The sequence below is a fragment of the Vitis vinifera genome, chromosome 1 (assembly GCF_030704535.1).
Source record: "Vitis vinifera cultivar Pinot Noir 40024 chromosome 1, ASM3070453v1".
NCBI classification, from domain to species: Eukaryota; Viridiplantae; Streptophyta; class Magnoliopsida; order Vitales; family Vitaceae; genus Vitis; species Vitis vinifera.
Window position 1 is genome coordinate 23,137,561 of NC_081805.1, and position 18,708 is coordinate 23,156,268.

The 18,708-nt window shown below is 35.1% G+C and overlaps 1 protein-coding gene across 1 annotated transcript; it reads right to left on the reverse strand.

The window, feature by feature from the left end:
- Positions 1-555: 555 nt before the first annotated feature.
- Positions 556-17,687, reverse strand: LOC100243095 (uncharacterized). The gene is made up of 14 exons (XM_019221594.2): positions 17,317-17,687; positions 12,279-12,842; positions 10,915-12,147; positions 10,452-10,776; positions 9,932-10,187; positions 9,622-9,838; positions 9,165-9,508; positions 8,475-9,011; positions 6,507-7,692; positions 5,800-6,147; positions 5,270-5,507; positions 1,979-4,596; positions 1,731-1,879; positions 556-991 (listed from the first exon to the last, which is right to left on the reverse strand). The coding sequence occupies exons 1-14, from the start codon at positions 17,419-17,421 to the stop codon at positions 676-678; spliced, it is 8,436 nt and encodes a 2,811-aa protein (XP_019077139.1). The 5' UTR covers positions 17,422-17,687; the 3' UTR covers positions 556-675.
- Positions 17,688-18,708: the final 1,021 nt, after the last annotated feature.

An 18,708-nucleotide genomic window follows, 5' to 3' on the forward strand; every position in this document is an offset into this window, starting at 1 on the left:
AAAATTTGTTTTATTATAATTTCTCTAATAAAATTAAAATTTTGATAATTTTTAATTTTGCATTTGAAATTTTATTAAACAATTTTGTTAATAACGTGTTCTTTTCACTTTCAATTTCTTGCTAAGAAAATGATATATGTTGTATATACACTTGGAGTCCATATTCTAATAAATTAAACTTTTAGGCTATCTTCACTTCATAAAAAATATTAAGAAAAAAAAAATTATATTTAATTTGACTACAAAAAGAATACGAAAAGAAAATCAAATATAAATAAAATTAGTTAAAAACTTATGCATTTTCAAATTATTTAATTTTTATATAAAAGAGTTAAAATAAATGAAATAAATTTAAAATAATACATAAAAATTATCTAATTTTTCTTTACTTTTTCCTTTTGTCTACTTTTCTTCTCTATTTTCTTTGTTTTACATTTTCTATCAAATTTTCCGGGAACTTGACATGATATCAGAGCTATAATCACCCTATTTAATGTATGGATCACGTGTGAAGAAGGATATGAGTATTTGGAAATGCTTTCTGGAGAGAAACCATACAACAAGCTATACATACATTTCCACACTAACAAATGCATACTGAAGGAACATAAAATTTATGAAATGGCATACATACATATATATACATATGATGTCCTTGAAGCTGTCTATGGCTATTTATTTTCTCCCACCTTTTCCTTTTCTTCCCTTCTTGGCTTTTCGTTTTCCCTTTCCCTCCTTGCTTTCAGTTTCCCCATTGTTAGAGTTGCTTGGGGTTTTGGTATTAACCCCATCATCCTCTTCACTTTCTTCAGCCTCGCCTTTGCCTTTGTCTACTTGGTTTTGCATACCAGAGGGGATGGTGGTAGCTGATGATGCCTCACTTACTGCAGTTGAATCCTTCTGCAGAAATAGCCGGTTCAACAGAGGCTCGACTCGTGGCTTTCTTGACTTCAACCTTAGGACAAGCTCTCTAATTCTTGAACTATTATTTCTGAAAAATAAAAATGAAAAGAAATTAATTCACTTTGAAATGAAACCAAACCAGTACATTTTCACTGATTTAAATGCAGAGTCCATATATAGCAATAGATTCTTTACCCACAATTTCCAAGCCACTAGGGTGTTGGGAAAAATCATTATTGTGCCTTAAGGACTCACTCCATAAGTGTTCAAGTTATCATATCTTTTTCTTACATTTTCACATCAAACAAACAAAACATGGGGTAGGATCTGCACATTTGTTTTCTTAATGGATATTAATAATATGAACAGCAGGCAAATAGAGAGCAACATCAAATTCCTTCAAGTCGATATAGTGCCAAAAAGAACCCATGAATAACAGTCTGAGTCAAAATTACCAGCAAAGTGAAACCATAGATATGAACTTGAGGATAACACCAAGCATATCGAAGATGACAGCTGATTTGAAGTATCACTATGTAATTCAGACAGCTAAACAACCAACAACAATGCAACTACATTTATAAAGGAAGTCAGAGTGGTACTAGAGGAAAAAAATAGGATTAACCCATTAATCAAAGGGGAAGATCATCATTGATGCCATCAAAATCCAAAATAAATGTGCCAACAAACAGATTGGAAAACATTCATAACAAAGCAAATTAAGGCCCATCTTAAGAACCGTAAAAAATTGGGGGTGGAGAAAGAGGAGTTCAAGCAAGGTGTAAGAAACAAAGGCTCGAAGAATGGTATTGCTTCTGTATACTGACCTCACATTCAATGTAGAAGAAAGCTGCATCAATTCGTCAATCATGAAATTCAATTCCCAACAAAGGTTTACATCTTCACCTTCTGCAGGGTTCTTATGAAAGGCAGCCAGCACTGAAGTTATAAGGCGAATATTATTCTCTACCTCCAACTGAAAAATTAAAAGACAAGGAAAAAGGAGGGATGTGTCAAAATTCTAATACACAAATTTAACTGCATTACATTCATCAATGAAGCAATTTGGTGTTACCTTAACCCTAGGGACATTAGGCAAGAAGTTCTTCATAGGACTTCTGTCCAATGCATCAAGAAAATCCCAAAAGTGCTCATAATTGTTTTCTGGATTGCCTCCTATAACTTCATCATTCTGAGACTTCAAGGCCCAACCCACCCCAGAAGATAAGTTCGAGGCTGCACTACTGTTTGAGGGAAGTTTTGTACTGGATGAATTGATGCTTCTTTGAAACAAGACATGTAAAAGGTCCTGTCTGCTTTGGTTGACTGTCATGTCTATGAAAATGGCATCTGGGCATGACACTTCTGAAGAATCTCTCTGCAACTTCACTATCACGAGAGGATCATCAACTTTTCTAAATGCTTTGGCAAACACACTTATGTCTATGCTGAATTGATTACGTTTCCTTCTTCTCCTAAGCACATCACAAAAGTCTTGGGGTAATTGTGAAGTAATGTCACTCATCTCAAGCAAATGGAAGAGTATCCCAACATATTTCCCATCATCCACGCTCACATTCACACAAAGCAAACAAATTATAATAACCAATCTCAGCAACAACAGCGGATAGTATTCCTCCAAATTGATATTGGATTTTCTAATCCATTCCACCGTGTCGTGTTTATTGTAAAGGAGCTCTTGAGTTATGCGGGCAACATAATCAAGAGTCTCTCCAAAAGGAAATGGCTGATTTGCTACAAAACCAGGATTTGGGCTGCTATTCCATTCCTGGAAAATAAGCCACTCAATATATGAAGACTTGGTAGTGAAACAATACTCCTGAGAGGAAGTCACCAAAATCAGGAGGCGATCAACAAGATACAAGAAATAACCAGGTGATATATAATCACTTTGTCTCCAGTTAGCATTGTAGGTATCTCTCAATGCTTCATCAAGCCTCGAAACCAGAGACACATGCTTCTGAGATTCATGGATAGGCACTGAACCCTGGGGAAATCCTGATCCTTTGTTCCCACTGAGATTGTTAATGAATGCCTTCCATGGTGGATTCACAGCAAACCTCTCTGCAATCTTCTCATATAGTTCAGTAGTCTGCTTACCTGTCCCAAGAATCCAAGAGGCCACTCTTCCAATTTGCCCATGAGTCAACTCATTTTTCATGCTGATGCTTGTAGAAATAGCCTTTTTAAATAAAATTCTGGAGAGCTCAGTTTCTCTGAGGGAAACCATGTTCTCTGTTGATGACTTTTTCCAGTCCAAAGGAAAAACTTTCGAACAAAATTGCTCAGTCAATATATTAAGGAATTTCTGCAGTGTTCTGGCAGCGTGGCATCTGCGGTCAAGAAACTTAAGCTTCAAAAGAAATTTTGCAACCTCAAACATGTGAATAAGCGACTTGCTTTGGCAGAACAGAGACAATGACTTCCCGGTTGAGTGATTATAGAGGACTTTGAGATTTTCCAACACCTTAGTGCCAATAGAGAATAACTCTGAACTCCAATAACTCTGAGCAGCAGAAGCAAACTGATGGCCATCAACATAAACCAACCTACCAGTCCTTCGAATAAATCTGTCATCGACTTCTCTTACCCAATCGGCGTCAGGGTTAAGCAAAGCATAGATTACATTCAGATTTTTAGATTGCTTCCTCACACCCAAGTAGTTCAAACAGAATTCTCCATAACTAGCATAGTCTTTAACATCTTGGGTTTCATCAAGTCCAAGAAACTCCAGCACGTTAACAATGTTCTCCTTCCAAACATTCCAAGAGTATAGCAATGTTTCAACTGAAATACAGTTCTGGGAAAGTCTTACTTCTGAATGCTGCTTCAGATCATAAACCCATTCATCTGTCCACTCAAACTTTGTGGCATTGGAATTAAGATGAGCATCAATAATTTTTCGAGCAGATAATATTTCACCTCTGACACTTTTATGTCTTAGGGAAGTGCTCAAACATTGGTTCATCTCAAACAAGCTAGTCTGTTCATCAGACAAAATGCTAGCCTCCATACAGACAAAGTCGTAGAAGTACTTTGACTCCCTCTCTGCAAATAACCTGGCTTTTGTTAAGAGCTCCTCCTTTTTCACAAACTGCTTTAAGGGCCAACCTCTGCTTCCAGATGCCCAAAGAGAGTTGGACAACACATAACAGAGAAAAAGGATTGATGCATCTCTGTAATTTCCAGCCTTACCCAGCATTTCAGCCTCAAGTAGAATCTCCCCACTTAGTTTTGCAATGTTTGCAGCCTCCAAAAAGTTACCCAATTCTTCTTCCAACCGCAGAAGCTCATCAAGACAGTCTAATGTTGTTAAGAATTTGCATTTTGACTCCATGGAGTGAAAAGCTTTAACAAATTCCATCATTGTTCTATTATCTTTAAGTGCATGATAATGATGTGCGCAACTCTCCAAAAATTTTTGTTCTATCTTCTCTGTTTCTTTACTTCTCTTGGTCATAACATTACTTGTAGTTGCATGTTGTTTCCAGTATTGGATGTACCGCAAACCCAAGTCAAAGAATTTTCCTTTTGTGCATGCTGACAAACACTCTGAGACAAAGTGCCCCCTAGCATACACTTCAGCTGCCCGTTCATGCAGTCCTGCCAGAGAAAAACATTCTCCAGCTTTTTCCAGATCAGATTCCCCACATTTTTCCAGATAAATTCTACCTGCAGGACTTAAAGTTATAATTTGAATTCTAAATACAACCAAAAAGATGGAGGGAAAAACAATGTATTTAACAATATAGATGCAAAGCTAGAGAGTACAGGAAGGATAAAAGACTTGGAACAAGAGTAAGTAAGAGGAGCAACTGGAAAATTCAGAGGCGTTATCTTAGTTAAACTTTCAGATCCATATCTGATAATTGCTTGAAATATAAGAAATATACTAGAGATATAATAAAGAAATGATGGCTACTTGAGTGGATCACAAACAAAAATCATGAAAAAGAATATCTAAGCAACACCAGTCATCATAATATCAACTAAACAATATAAATCAATCTGCTAAAAGCTCTCAATTGAACTGTGTTATCTGTCTCACCATTGTTCAAATATGTATTCAGAAAACCAGGGCAACCAACCATTGACTATGATTAAGTGTGATATAGCCCTAAGAAATTTCTGGTTTGAGGAGTCTCTTTACACTGCATTACAACTACCAGTTCAATTAGTATGCTCCAAAATTTTAAGTTCACAACAATCCATAATGTTTTAGTTTCAGATTGGAAGTTTCTGAGCAGATTTCAGTCCATAAAATTTAAATATTTATGAAGAGTAACCATAAATCTAAAAGAAACCAAAATAATGTTAGCAGACTAATACGCTCGTACAATTTTACCTGCTCTTTCATACTCATTTAACTCAAAGTAACATTTGGCAGCAGGATGAGCCTGGCCAATTTCTTCAAATATTTCAGCAGCCTTCCTAAGATCAACATGAGCCGCATCGGGATTCAAATCACGCTTCTGTTCAGCTGCTGCTTTAAGGCCATGAGCCTTAGCCAGCCTTGCCCAATAGGTATCTTCTGCCCTTTCAAAGCACCTTGTTGCCATCTCATAGTGATGCTCACGAAGGAGCTGCAAATGAAAAGAAATAGATAAACAAACTCAGAGCAAAATGCTTCTGCTACTCAAAATCACACCATGTCTGCACCACCAGAAATGTTTCACATGCTAATCAATGGAGAAACATCACATTTTTTTATAAATGGAAGAAAAAACCATTCAAAACCTGAACTCAAACCCCCGACCACCAGCAATACAATATCACCCTTAAAAGCATAGTCGTTTTGAGTCTCCAAAAGGATGTTACATGAGAAGGGAATACTATTGTCATCCTTATATTATTATTTGAAAGGATCGGACACACCTTCATACCCATTGCCTTCCACTCATCAGGGGTGCTAGCAACTAGCATTGCATTTGCAAGAGACTCATCCAGTTGTGTAACTTGTACACAGCATAATTTCTTCCAATAGTCAAACATAGGCTTGGACAGCTCATCTGTGTTTTCACAAATCCACAACCTTTGCCTGGTACGAGTGATAGCCACATATAATTGCTTCAGTTCAGAGCACAAGAGATTGTGTTTTGCCTGACTGAAACTTGGGCTAGGAGCAGTGGAGTCTAGCAAATCTTGTTCCTTCATATATTCATATATTACTCTCCAGTGATTTTTTAAAGGTGATGACCCGAAAAAGTTGTACAACAACACATCCTACAAAATGAAACAATCAAGAACTGAGAAAATCAGATTATAGGATTTAAGGCCACAGCAATATTTGGCTTTCTAAGTGCTGCACCAGCCATCTAATGAAAAACAATTTGAACCACTGCAAGAAAAGTAAATTGTGAACTAGGATTACAATCCATAATTACAAGAAATAAATGGGATTGGTAGCTTGAGATGAAAATGGTAGGATTACAATCATGCCCAATTTATCCAAATTATGGACAATGCATGTTTTTAAGACTTTTGACCAGATTATGGACAATGGTCAGTATGAAAAGCATGAACAAAATTAAAAACGGATTCGAGTAAGGAGTGAGGAGCTTAAGTTAAAATTGAATGATCACCTGAAACTCTAGGCCCTTGCACTCCAGTATAGTAAGAACGAGAGCTTGCTTCCCAATATAACCTGAAATTTCCTTCCTAGCACAATCATCACGCACTAAAATAACCTGCTCTGCTCCAAAACCAAACCGATTCCCACCAACATTTTGACTGTTTCCGAACATAGTTATGATTGCATTTTCATCCTTTCCAGGTTTAAGTAAAACAGGAGCTTCACCATAAATAAGACTGGTCTCTGGACTCAAAATATCAACAGATTGAGGAAAAAACCGATAAAGAAGTTCAATAACACTCTGTGATAACTTGAGAACACCAGCGTGAGTACGAAAATTCTGGCTCAAATGGAAAATCTCTGAGACTTGACCTTTCTCTTTTCTTCCATCACTCGATTCCATTACAAACTCGTTGTGGAAGAGTGATCGTATATCTTGGAACCTAAAATCAATCCCCCTGGCAATAGTCTGTGCAGTATCACCAGAGAAAACAAAACCCTCATTTACATTTCTGCAGATATACTTAAAAAGAGCAATTTGTCTCATGGTAAGATCCTGCACTTCATCAATGTATACAAAATCCATTACATCACCCATATATCTTTCATGTCTAAGTCGACGATGAAGATCAATTACTAAATCCGCCAAATCAAATTCACCTTTCTCCATCTTCATCTGTTCATAGTCTTGAAAGATGTCATAAATTATCTCTCTCTTCTGCCCACTTAAAGTAGACACCCGGGCTTCAGATAACAGCACATAATCCTCCCGGGACAGCATACTATCAGAGACCCTCCCTCCTTTCAAGCCACCTTTTATATGAGAAATTATCTCAGTAAAGACCCTGGAAGAATCTAGCTTCTTAGTTAGCAGGCTATTGAAATGGGGCCAATAGGAAGAACTAAACCTGTCATACGTAACCTCTTTTGTTCTTATAAAAGTCTGCATGCCAATTGAACTCAAACTTCTTTTTCCACGATAAAATTCCCATACATCACGGAATCTTTCAAAGTATGAATTGCCCAATGTTCCATCAAGCATCATCAAGAACTTATGGAATGTCACAACTAGAGGGTATGATTTGGGTGGAATATCGACGAGAGAATCTTGAATATCATTGAATAGTTCAGCATCATCAACATAATCTATATTATTTGAATTGCTTTCTGCTGAAAATTTCTTTCCATGGGCAAAGCTGCAGAAACAACAAAGTTCTTAATTAGAAACTCACTTCACAGATAAAACTTCTTATTGTATTATAATACATTTCTGTTGATAAACATAAAAAATTAAACATATCAAGACACAAGATTAAATGGTAATGAACAATTCATAGTAAGAAAGGTTTTCATGGAAAAAAGAAAGGAGTATCTGAGGTTGAAAAAGATGGCTTTTTAAACCTATAAAGTTTTAAGAGGAAAAGGAGGTCCTGTTTAATCAATGCCTCATGTTAAATTGTAACAATTCCCTAGAATGGTTCAAATTTCATAATGTTGCTGTCCAGAAATAGGAAAAGCATAACAGAATCAATATCATTCCAGAAGTAGTGCCAAGAAACCTCAACCATACTCATTAACAGCACACCAATCTCAGAAGACTCTTGAAAACTCATCACCTTATGTGTGCTCTAACTTGTAATAAGAATATCTTAATCATATTGCTTTAGAATATCCATGTTTATCTTTTATATATCTTGTTTAGCTACTCTTTCTTTTATATTATTTTTCATCTTGATGTTAGTTTTCTGAATTCTTTTGTATACAAGATATAGATAATCTGTTGCAAAGTGAGCCAAACCAAGACCACCAGAAAACCACAACCAACAAACCCCAACTCCCACCACCACAACAACCACAACAATCACCTGTAGATTGTTACAACCATTAAGCAGATTTATTGAAGAGACTTTCATAATGGACTTATAAAAGTGCCTGTATTAGCAGATGCAGCAATCATGTTAATGAGTAATCCACACACCTTTTCAGATGAGAGACATGTTGTTTGACAGCATGACACAATTTAGGACTGACTGTCACAAAAAGCTGTCGCAAGACAGCCACCTGGATCTTTCCAACACTCGTCCCAACCTCATTTCTGTAGGTAGCATTTGTGGATGCATTACCCTTGTCTTCTTGAAAACCTTCCATTGCCATATGGTGCTGTTGCTCCTTTTGGAATAGTTTCATGGTCAAAACAGTTGTTTTACCGGTACCTGACCGTCCAAGAATAAAGGTGCTTCTATAGTAAAGAATTATATCCTGTTCTTGGTCTGTCACTTCAAATGGGAGATCCAATTCTCTACCATCATGGTCAGAGAGCAAGTGCCTAACCATGCCCGTTGATAAGGAGTAGAACTTCATCAGTAATAAACTTTCACTCACCTTCGAATTCTCAACATAACTTCTACCATCAAAAGCATCTGCACTTTCATTGCCCTGAGACTCTTCTTTGCAAAAATTCTTAAACTGGACAATGTCTGAAGAGGTTGCCCATGTCCTTGGAACTTCCAAATTCCTGACCACAAAATAAAAGAACAAGGTAACAGATGCTCCAAAATTCAACATATAAAAGAAGACTTCTACTTCTATTACTTACACTCCAAGGCAGCAATCAGAATATTTAGGATTTTTTTAGATAACTTAAGAGTACACTGAAAAATGAACATACCGATCAAGACATTTTTCCTTGCAGCGATTGATAAAATCATCAGTATACCTCTGGAATATGTTATCAAGATGTTTAACCAATTTTAGAATATCTTCCAGGGGCAAAATATCCCAAACCCTCAAAACTTGGGTGTTCTTAACTATGTCAATCGAGCAAACAATATAAAATCCTTCAACCTTGAATTGTTTCAAGATCTGGGAAGAGCTTCCACAAACTCTGTCTATGTTCAACCTCTTAGGTCGCCAGCCACTAGACAGGTTCAGTAATAGCTTCATAACTGACTTTTTTGTCCGGTCTGATCTCAGCTTTACAAATGATTTTCTGAAGTTATTACTGAAGAGAACCTGAGACAGTAGAAAAATGCATATAATCTAGAGTATAGAATATTATCAATATAGAATGCCATAGCAGCAGTAAATTATAGGAAGAAAAGGTCTAAGTACTTGGAGCTATTTACCTTCCACCTAGCATTTTTGAAAAGTATACTACTCCCATCAAGCAAACGATCAAGCTGATCAAACTCCGTCTTGATCTCTAATATGGCTTTAGCCATATCCTTATCTTCATCAGCATTGAAGAAACGCTTACGTCTCTTAGCATCACAAACTAAGTCTTCCCAGACGGATTCACTTTTAGCTAGAGTCCTTTCATTCCCCAAAATCCAAAGACAGTGCCTAAAATGGAATCAAAGTAGCAAGCAATATTCACCATCCTCAAAATGAACTAGGAGGAAGTAATCTTCTAAATGAAATCCATTTAAGCCATACCTAGCCCTTGTCAAAGCAACATTAGTTCTCTGAGGATTGGAAAGGAATCCAATTGATCCATGACTATTAGCTCTTACAGTACTCATTATTATTATATCTTCCTCCCCAGCCTGGAACCCATCAACAGTCTTCACCTTCACTGCAAAGTTATCAAGGTTCTCATATTTCTCTCCAAGGTTATCTTGGACTGCCACAACTTGAGCAGCATAGGGAGATATTACACCAATGCTAAGCTTCTGATTTGAGCCACTCCATTCTGTACCAAGATGCAAGATGCAAGGGCTTTAGTATTTTTCCAACATCGTCAATTTGCTTCACTCTAATAAGAAAAAAAAACTCATGAGCAAGAACTAAAAATGTTGACTGGTACAAAGTAAAATCAATAAATAAATGTAGAGGCATTGAACTTATATTTGGCGCACAATATGACCAAATGAAAGACAACTTCAAATTACAGATGATGGATGAAAATAATTGAATCAAGATGGTATTAGAAACATGAATCTCCCACCCGACATACCTTTATATAGATTTCCTACTATCTTGATCACAATAGCCACCTCAATCATATTTTTACGGCTCTTACCAACATCATCATGTTCTTCCTTTCCACGAACATTTATGAAAGAATAGGAGCCAAACATGGGTCCTGAAAGATAATGTTTGGTGTAGCTTTTACTTTTAACATTTGGTGCATCCAAGATCTGGTTGAAATAAAATTTTGAATTCGGGAAGAAACTTATTGATGGATGCATTCTGTACTGCACATTGAGAAGGTGCTTAAAATGACCTAATGAACTCAACCTTTCAAATAAACTTCTTCCAAATCCAGCTTCTTTAGAAACCTAATTTAAGAAAGCCAAAAGAAAAAGGATATTGAGTGAATTGAAAAAACAAATAGAAAACCAAATTTTAGAAGGAAAACAAAAAAGTTTTTAAGTAAACAGTGGACAAGGCAAAATAAGCACGCTAAATTTTCTCACCTTGCTACTGACCATTGCTGGTAATTGACACTCATCACCAATGAGAATAGCATGCCTTATATCCGGGAGTTGTAGAGGTATGACTGATTCACACTCTTTCAACTGTGCAGCCTCATCAATAACCAACAAGTCCAGTGGTTTCATATTCACTCGATACAGCTGATATGAACTAGAAGCAGTGCAGAAAATTAATGAAGCCATTTTAAAACAGAATTGTTTTATCAAACCTTTGTTCATGGCACTAGGAAGGTTGAGTTCATTAAGAGAACTGCGAAGTGTTTTTAGAACCGAAAGGCATTCTCCTCTGTGCACATACAGAAGGTCTGAAGAATCTGAGTAAGAATCTCGAACTGCTTCTTGATGTGAAAACAACCTCTCTAGTTCCTCAGGAACCACATCATCTTTGGATAATAAACTTTCAAATGAATCAAGTAACTGAATGAGGTAAACCATGTTCTGGAAATTCTGTTTCAGAATGAAACTTTTAGGCAGATGAGTGCAAAAAATCCTGACACATCTTCTGAGAGGGCCAGCAGTAGCCCTGAATCTATCTCTTGCAAACTCAATAAATGATATATCCACTTTCTTGGTACTTTCACATTCATTGCTGCTTAATTCATTTTTCATGAAAACCTCTTCCTTGGTACTTCCACCTTTATTGCTGCAACTTTTCTCCTTCCTTGATTCATTTTCCAAGAAAATACGGTAGTGAGAAACACAGTCTTCAAGAAAATCTATCATGGAATTGAAACGATGTCTCCAACCGGTAACTGGCCCCAAGCACTCAAAAAGCCTATCAACACGATAATCCAAATATACCTCCACAATGTCTGAATGAGCCTTCAGCCGGGACTTATTCCCGAATAGGAGAATATCTCCTAATGAACAAAACATGCTATTTGCTCCAAGGTCATTTTCAAATGGCTCTTCCCTCAGCTTGAGGACACGAGACACAACTTCTGTAATTGCAATATTTGTTGGGGCACAAGCAAGTGTTCTGATATTCATCCTTAAAAGGGTATATAGCAGCACACCGACTGTTTTAGTTTTACCCGTCCCTGGTGGGCCCCATATAAGTTCCACTGAAGGTTTGTGGTTATACTGAATTTTTCTAAGACAAGCTAAGACTGCCTGATTCTGGGATTCATTTAGATTAGATGATAAACTCAAAGCAAATTTTTTAGCATATCCACCATCAATCCATACAGGACACTGATAATAATTTTCCTTGACCTGTTAATAGAAAAGAAAATTATGTCGATTAGCCCCTGAATTTCATTAAATCTCGTCTAAATATGTTAAGCCAAAAATCGGTAGTGACTGCAACATTTAATTGAGATATTGAGTTTGTTCACATTACTTACCAGAGAATCAGAAGACAAAACTCTACTTATAATGCACATATTCCCAAACAAGTGCAATGCATTCCATATTCTTCTGTTAGCAATTGTATTAATCAAGAAGACAACAAACATTGAGCTTTGCTTCGCATCATCAACTTCATGGTTTTTTGATATCTTGACCTCAAAATAAGTTGATGTACTATCGTCTTCATCCTCATCCTCATCCTCATCCTCCTCCTCTGGGATTTTAGTAACTAATGCAAAAGTCCATGTCCTTCCCACCCGTTGTAAATCAGAAACTGTTTCTGGTTTAGCTTCTGCTAAAATTAAAATATCCCCAGGCATAGTTTTGTAAGGCTCCTTGTCACGATCACTAAATCTATTTCTCCATCGATCAACCATAACATCATAAAATAATGGTCGATCTGATTTGCTCTCAACAAATGAGATCACTTCAGCAAAGGGTGCTCTGTGAATGTCCTCCATACTTGAACACATCTCAGCTCGTATGTCTTCCAATAAAGGATAAATATAAGACCCGAAATAATGATCCACTGTTCCAAAGGACTCTGGGATCTCTTCCACCTATGAAGAATTCATGAGGCTAAATAAAAACTAGAATATCCAACCAACTATTGACAGTTAAAACAAAAAGAAACATACCATGTCATATAAAGAATTATGTGAACGACAAGAAGGATTATGTATATAGTGAATAAGCATAACATGGAATATCTGGGAGCTTTTACATATGAAGGCTACATGTCAACTAGCACATAAAAGGTGATGCCTAAGAAGATTAGCCTCATACTGAATATGCTTTAGAGTAAGCATCTAAGTCCATAGATATAGTACAATAATAGACAAAATTTTAGAGAGCTTCGAGGTTCTTATTGACAACTGTAAGTTGAGAAAAGCATTTAGATAGACACTCTGTTCTAGAGTACACATGAGTGCAGCTTTCAATTTATAAATCCTGATTTAGCGTTGTCCTTTTGTGATATCCCAGCTGTGTAACCGTAATTTGTTACCAACAAAAATTCTAGCACCTAGGTTTATGGTTGGCTTTGTCCTGCATCAGTTGCACCAAGTGATACACAAATATTTTCTTCTTTTTGTTGAGAAACCAAGAATCAAACAAACCAAGTTTCATAGAAAGGGTTGCTCCAAGAAAGAGGATTATATGAGTTTGATTGAATAAAGAAGGTTTTAGCAGAAGGTTAGTGGAAACTGGAAAGAACTATTATTAGTTTTTGCGAAAATAAATCGAGGATTTGCTCCCATTTTCTTCATAATGATCTAAGCATTAATCAACAGCTTGCAAGAAGCCCTGAAATTTAAGAAGATATATATTCTTTGTAAAACAATGGATAATTGGAGATAAAATGGACCATTTACTAAAAAAATGGTCATTATACCTTAAACACTTGGAAAGGATTTTAAAAATTGGGAAAAGAATTCATAACACTACAATGGAAACTTTGAATTTGAACAAAATAATCTTCTCTATCTAGGCCAATAGCTTCTAACTGAAATGAAAACAGGCATTTCCTTTAATGGAAAACCTTGAAAAAAAAATTCCATCAAAAAAGGGTATAAATGTGATGATGCTAGTTCTGCTCATACAGAACAGTTCAAATGCCAGCAAAACAAAATTTTGTTGACCATCATATACAATGTAACAGATAGTGGAAGATTACTACCTGAGACTCAAACCAAACAACAAACAAAGCATATATAAGCCACAACAAAGAGCACATACAAAGACCAAGTCAGAAAAATGAGCATATACAGAGTCCTCATCATGAATAACAACCACAAACAGAGCATATATCTATTGATTTGAAGAAATCACAAAAGTATCCAGCTCTTAACAATGCTAGCTTTCCCTATCGAGCCACCGATTTTTAGCTTTTGATCTCTTTGAGTCAATGACAATTTCCATCTCAATATAACAGCAATGAACATAAACAATGATCAATATTGAGTAAACAACTTAATAATGCCTGATCTGTTACTCAATAGACGATTCAGAAACAGATATTGCAGAATTTTCCCATCAACTTACCCAAGTGCTCTCTTGTAAGATTGATGACTCCAATTAATTCTAATTAAACTCGAGAGGAGAATTAAATGGTTCTACTAACTGTTGTGGCTTTGGCAAATATGTTAAGATTCTCCATTTTAAAACTAATATTTTTGCCACTGCTATCAAATATGATATATCATTATAAATACTCATTATCTCAGATGCAATAATCCACAAGAGTTGGGAATTTCTTATGTCCTTGTTTTATAGAAATACCTAACGAAAAAAAAGTCTTGCATATAAGAAGGTTGTGGCAAAAGGTTAGTGGCAACCAAAAAGAACTGCAACCAGTTTTTGCAGAAATAAATCAAGGCTAACCATTCATCAATACCTTGTGAATTGGAACCATGACTGAAATATAAAAGTGACCCAAAAAATCCTTCATAAAATAGTGGATAGCTAAAGATGAAATGGAATGTTTACCAAAGAAAAGGTCATTTTGTGACAAAATGGTAATTATGTCCTAACTTACACTCCCCGAAAAGGAAGTCCATAATACTATAATGGGAAATTTGGATTTGAAATTTTCCTATATAGTTCCACAGATTCCATCAATTAATGAAATGAAAACAAACATTTCTTTATATAGAAATTTATTTTCCATATCAAAAACTAAGAAGATTTCTCATAAAAGCTGGTTCTACTCATTTAAACAGTACAAATGCATGTGAAATGAAATTTCTTTCACTGTCATCAACAAAGCTCAACACATAGGAAAGATAGCTTACAAAGATGATTCAGAAGAGATAACAAATAGAAAGCACATATCTAAACCAAAATAAGAATCACATTCATAGTCCTAATCACAGAGAACAAAATATAGAAACCAAAAGCTCACTTGCAAATGATGATGTGCAGAACACAAAAGCATTGAGTAATTCAAAGTCGCATTATTTTCCTTTAGTTTGTATTAAAAGGAACAACGGGTAAAAAATTTTAGGCTTAATTTTTTTTTTTTTATAGGTAAATGAAATAAATTTGTTAAAAGTTCTATTTGAAGGCACATCAAAGTACATAAGTCATATACAAAGGAAGCTAATAAAGCATAACAAAAAGGAAAGGGCAACAAAAAACAACCCCTTTAAGAAGATCCTAACCATTCTATAAAAGCTAACATGGTTAGGGAGCCCTCATTTGTGTACATTCTAACCCACAACAAAAGATTACAAAGAAAAGAGAATTTTAGTGTATGATCAAACATTTCTTGCTTTCAAAAGATTTTTGATTCCTCTCCTTCCATAATGTCCAAAATACACAATGGGATAACCCCTTCAAACCTTCTTCCATTTTTTTTACCGATGAAGGAACCATGCCACACTAACAGAGTCTCTTTTACCGCACATGGCCTCACCTAGGCAACCCAAACAAGGAGAAAATCAAATTCTACAGTTCCCAAACTTAGGTAAAATGAAGGAGAAGATGGTCTACTAACTCTTTATCTCTCATACAAAAAAACATTGGTTCCGAAGAGACCATCCTCTTCTTTATAGTCGATCCAAAATCAAAACCTTTCCCTAAAAAGCTTCCCATACAAAGAAACCTATTTTGCTTGGGACAATCAAGTTCCAAATAACCTTCATAGAGAAAGGAACTGCTCTTTCCTAACCAAGAAATGAGTATAAGGATTTGATTGTAAATTTCCCCTTCTTAGCATCCATCAATTCTAGCCTATCGTCTTCATTTCTTCTCACTGCCTTTTCTTAGAGTCTTAAGATAAACTCCTCAACCCTTTCCAACTCTCAATCATTCATATTCCTTAAAACTAAGGATTTTAAAACCCTTCCGCACCCTTCTGGTCCCAAACATTGGCCACCTAAGCATCCTTTGTCAAAAATATGGAATATAACGAGGGAAAAGATTCTCTTAGAGTTGATTTACCACACCACATATCTTTTCAAAATTTCACCCTTCCATCATTGCCCACATTGAAAGAGGCTGTTTTGTTAATGATGTCCTAGCCTCTCCTTATCGCCTTCCACAAGCCAACCCCAAAACCATCCCTATTATCCCTAGAACACCAACCACTCTCCTCATCCCCATACTTCCCAACAATAATCCTCTTCCAAAAAGGCTTGTTCTCAAAGGCAAACCTCAACAACCACCTTCAATTTCCCAAAAGCACCTTACCAAGAATTGAAAGCTTTTTAATGCCAAGGCTTCCATCACATTTCTCCCTATAGGTGATTTCCCATCTCATTAGATGCAAGCTTTTTCTCCAAAGAAACCCCACCCCACAAGAAATCCCTCTAAATTGTCTCATGCCTTAAGCTTAACATCTTAGGCAAGACAAAAAGAGACATTTGCCAAATGGGAAGGCTTGACAAGGTGCTTTTAATAAGATTAAGCCTCCCATCTTTAGAGAGATAACGTCTTTTCCACATAACCAGCCTCTTATGGACTCTCTCCTCCGCGAAATGCCACCAAGTCGTTGATTCATAGAAACATTAGGAATATTGCCCACCGAGTTGGGCTTATATATTCATATTTTGATTACTCTCATCTTTGACATTTTGATTGAGCCTGAGTTTATTTAATGATATCTAACAGAGATGTAACCAGATAAAAGATTCTAAATTGGTTACCAATTAGAATTTTAGGTTATCACCCTAAAAAAGATACCATCCTTGATATTAAAAAATAAATAAATAAATAAATAAATAAATAAATAAATCTTCTTATGCGATAAAAATTCGTTTACACAATCCAACACCATTTTCAACAAGTAAAGCTAAACAGAGATGACTGAACCATGCATATACTACAGAATCTAAGAAAAGCCTCAACCGAGGAACAAATGAACTGGCTTGGCCCTGTATATGAAAGACCCAAGCTCAGGCAAAGTGGGGTTAGCTGAAGAACCATAATCAAGCAAAGCACCAACTACATAACCCACAATAATATTATTCAAAAAGCTGAAACATTTCCTAACATTCTAAAACAAAAAAGGATGATGATAAAGAATAGAAGAACCTGGGTCTTGTAAAGATCTTCATTGTAAATGTCTTCAAGGGACCAAGAAAACAGCCGCTGAGTCAACCCAGAGTCTTTGGGAATTGCTCTGTTCTTCCTCTCCATCTTTCTCTATTTTTGAACCAAGTCTAGCAAGTCAAGCAAGTCAACTAAGTCCTTAAGCCCTTCAACCCATCAAACAAAGCTACATATAGAGAGAGAAATGACGAAACTTAGCTAGAAAGGAAGCAAAAATGAGAGGCGCAGGAAATCTAGGAATCTACAGTGGAAACATAGGCTTTCTCATGTCCAGTAGCATTCCTCCATTCATAGCTTTTACACAAAGAGAAAGGCATTCCATCATGCAAACCTTAAAAAAAGGAAGCCAAAGTAATATAAAAGAAGGAAAAAGTATGCGGTAAAGGAATCACAGTCCAAAAGTTGCCTGGTATTTCTCAATCAACTTCCACCCTCCCACTCCTATTCAAAATAAATAAATAAATTCTCTCCCTTTTAATATTTCCTTAATTCTTTTTTTTTTCTTTTTTACTTTTTATACATGCGTTCTCTACATATTTCTTAAAATTATTTTTAAATTTTTTAAAACTTGAAAAAACAAGACTACAACCAAATATATTTTATTTCAACAAAAAAATTCATACAATGGAAAAATATTATGGTCCATTTAGTAACTAATTTCAAAAACAGTTTTAAAAAACAATTTTTGAAAATAGTTTTTAAAAATTGTTCTATATATTTTGTAAAACAAAAATTTATTTGAAAATCTAAAATATTTTTAACCTACTTTTAATATTTTTAAATATATTTTAAAAATAAAATTTATATCTAATGTTTTATTTTTTTTGTATAATTAATTTTTTAAATAATCTTTAGAAAATAAGTGAAAACAATAAAAAAAATAATTAAAAGATATTATCTAAAAATATCATATTTTCTTATTTTAAGAATAAAAAACAAAAAATAATTTTTGATGGTCAAATATATTTTTCTACTTTCTTTTGTTCTAAAGAATAAATTGTCAAACAAATACTTACTTTTTAATAATTTTACAAGTTTTTTTAAAACCTATATATAAAGTTATTCTATTTAATAAATTTTATAACATTAATATTATCGTCTAAAATTATTATTTGAAATTAGAAATTTTCAATTTCTAACCAAACACAAAATTTTATTCAAAAACAAACCAAAAGGTAGCCTTTTACATCATTGAATAGTTCTGCCCAAAACCATCACCTCTATCATTACTTATATCATTTTCTTTTACCACCTTATTAAGTAATAATTAACAAATTGGTACTCATATATTTTTTAAAAATGAAAAATTGTTTTCTAAATTTGAAAACATGTTCAAGAATTTTTTTTAACAGTTTTTTTTAAAAAAAAAATTGT

Excerpts from the sequence above, each read along its gene's own strand:
- LOC100243095 (XM_019221594.2), bottom strand. The coding sequence starts at position 17,421 with ATGGAGAGGAAGAACAGAGCAATTCCCAAAGACTCTGGGTTGACTCAG. Across the intron at positions 9,012-9,164 it reads AAGGAAAAATGTCTTGATCG|GAATTTGGAAGTTCCAAGGA; the intron begins GTATGTTCATTT and ends TTTTGTGGTCAG. Across the intron at positions 4,597-5,269 it reads AAATGAGTATGAAAGAGCAG|GTAGAATTTATCTGGAAAAA; the intron begins GTAAAATTGTAC and ends TAAGTCCTGCAG.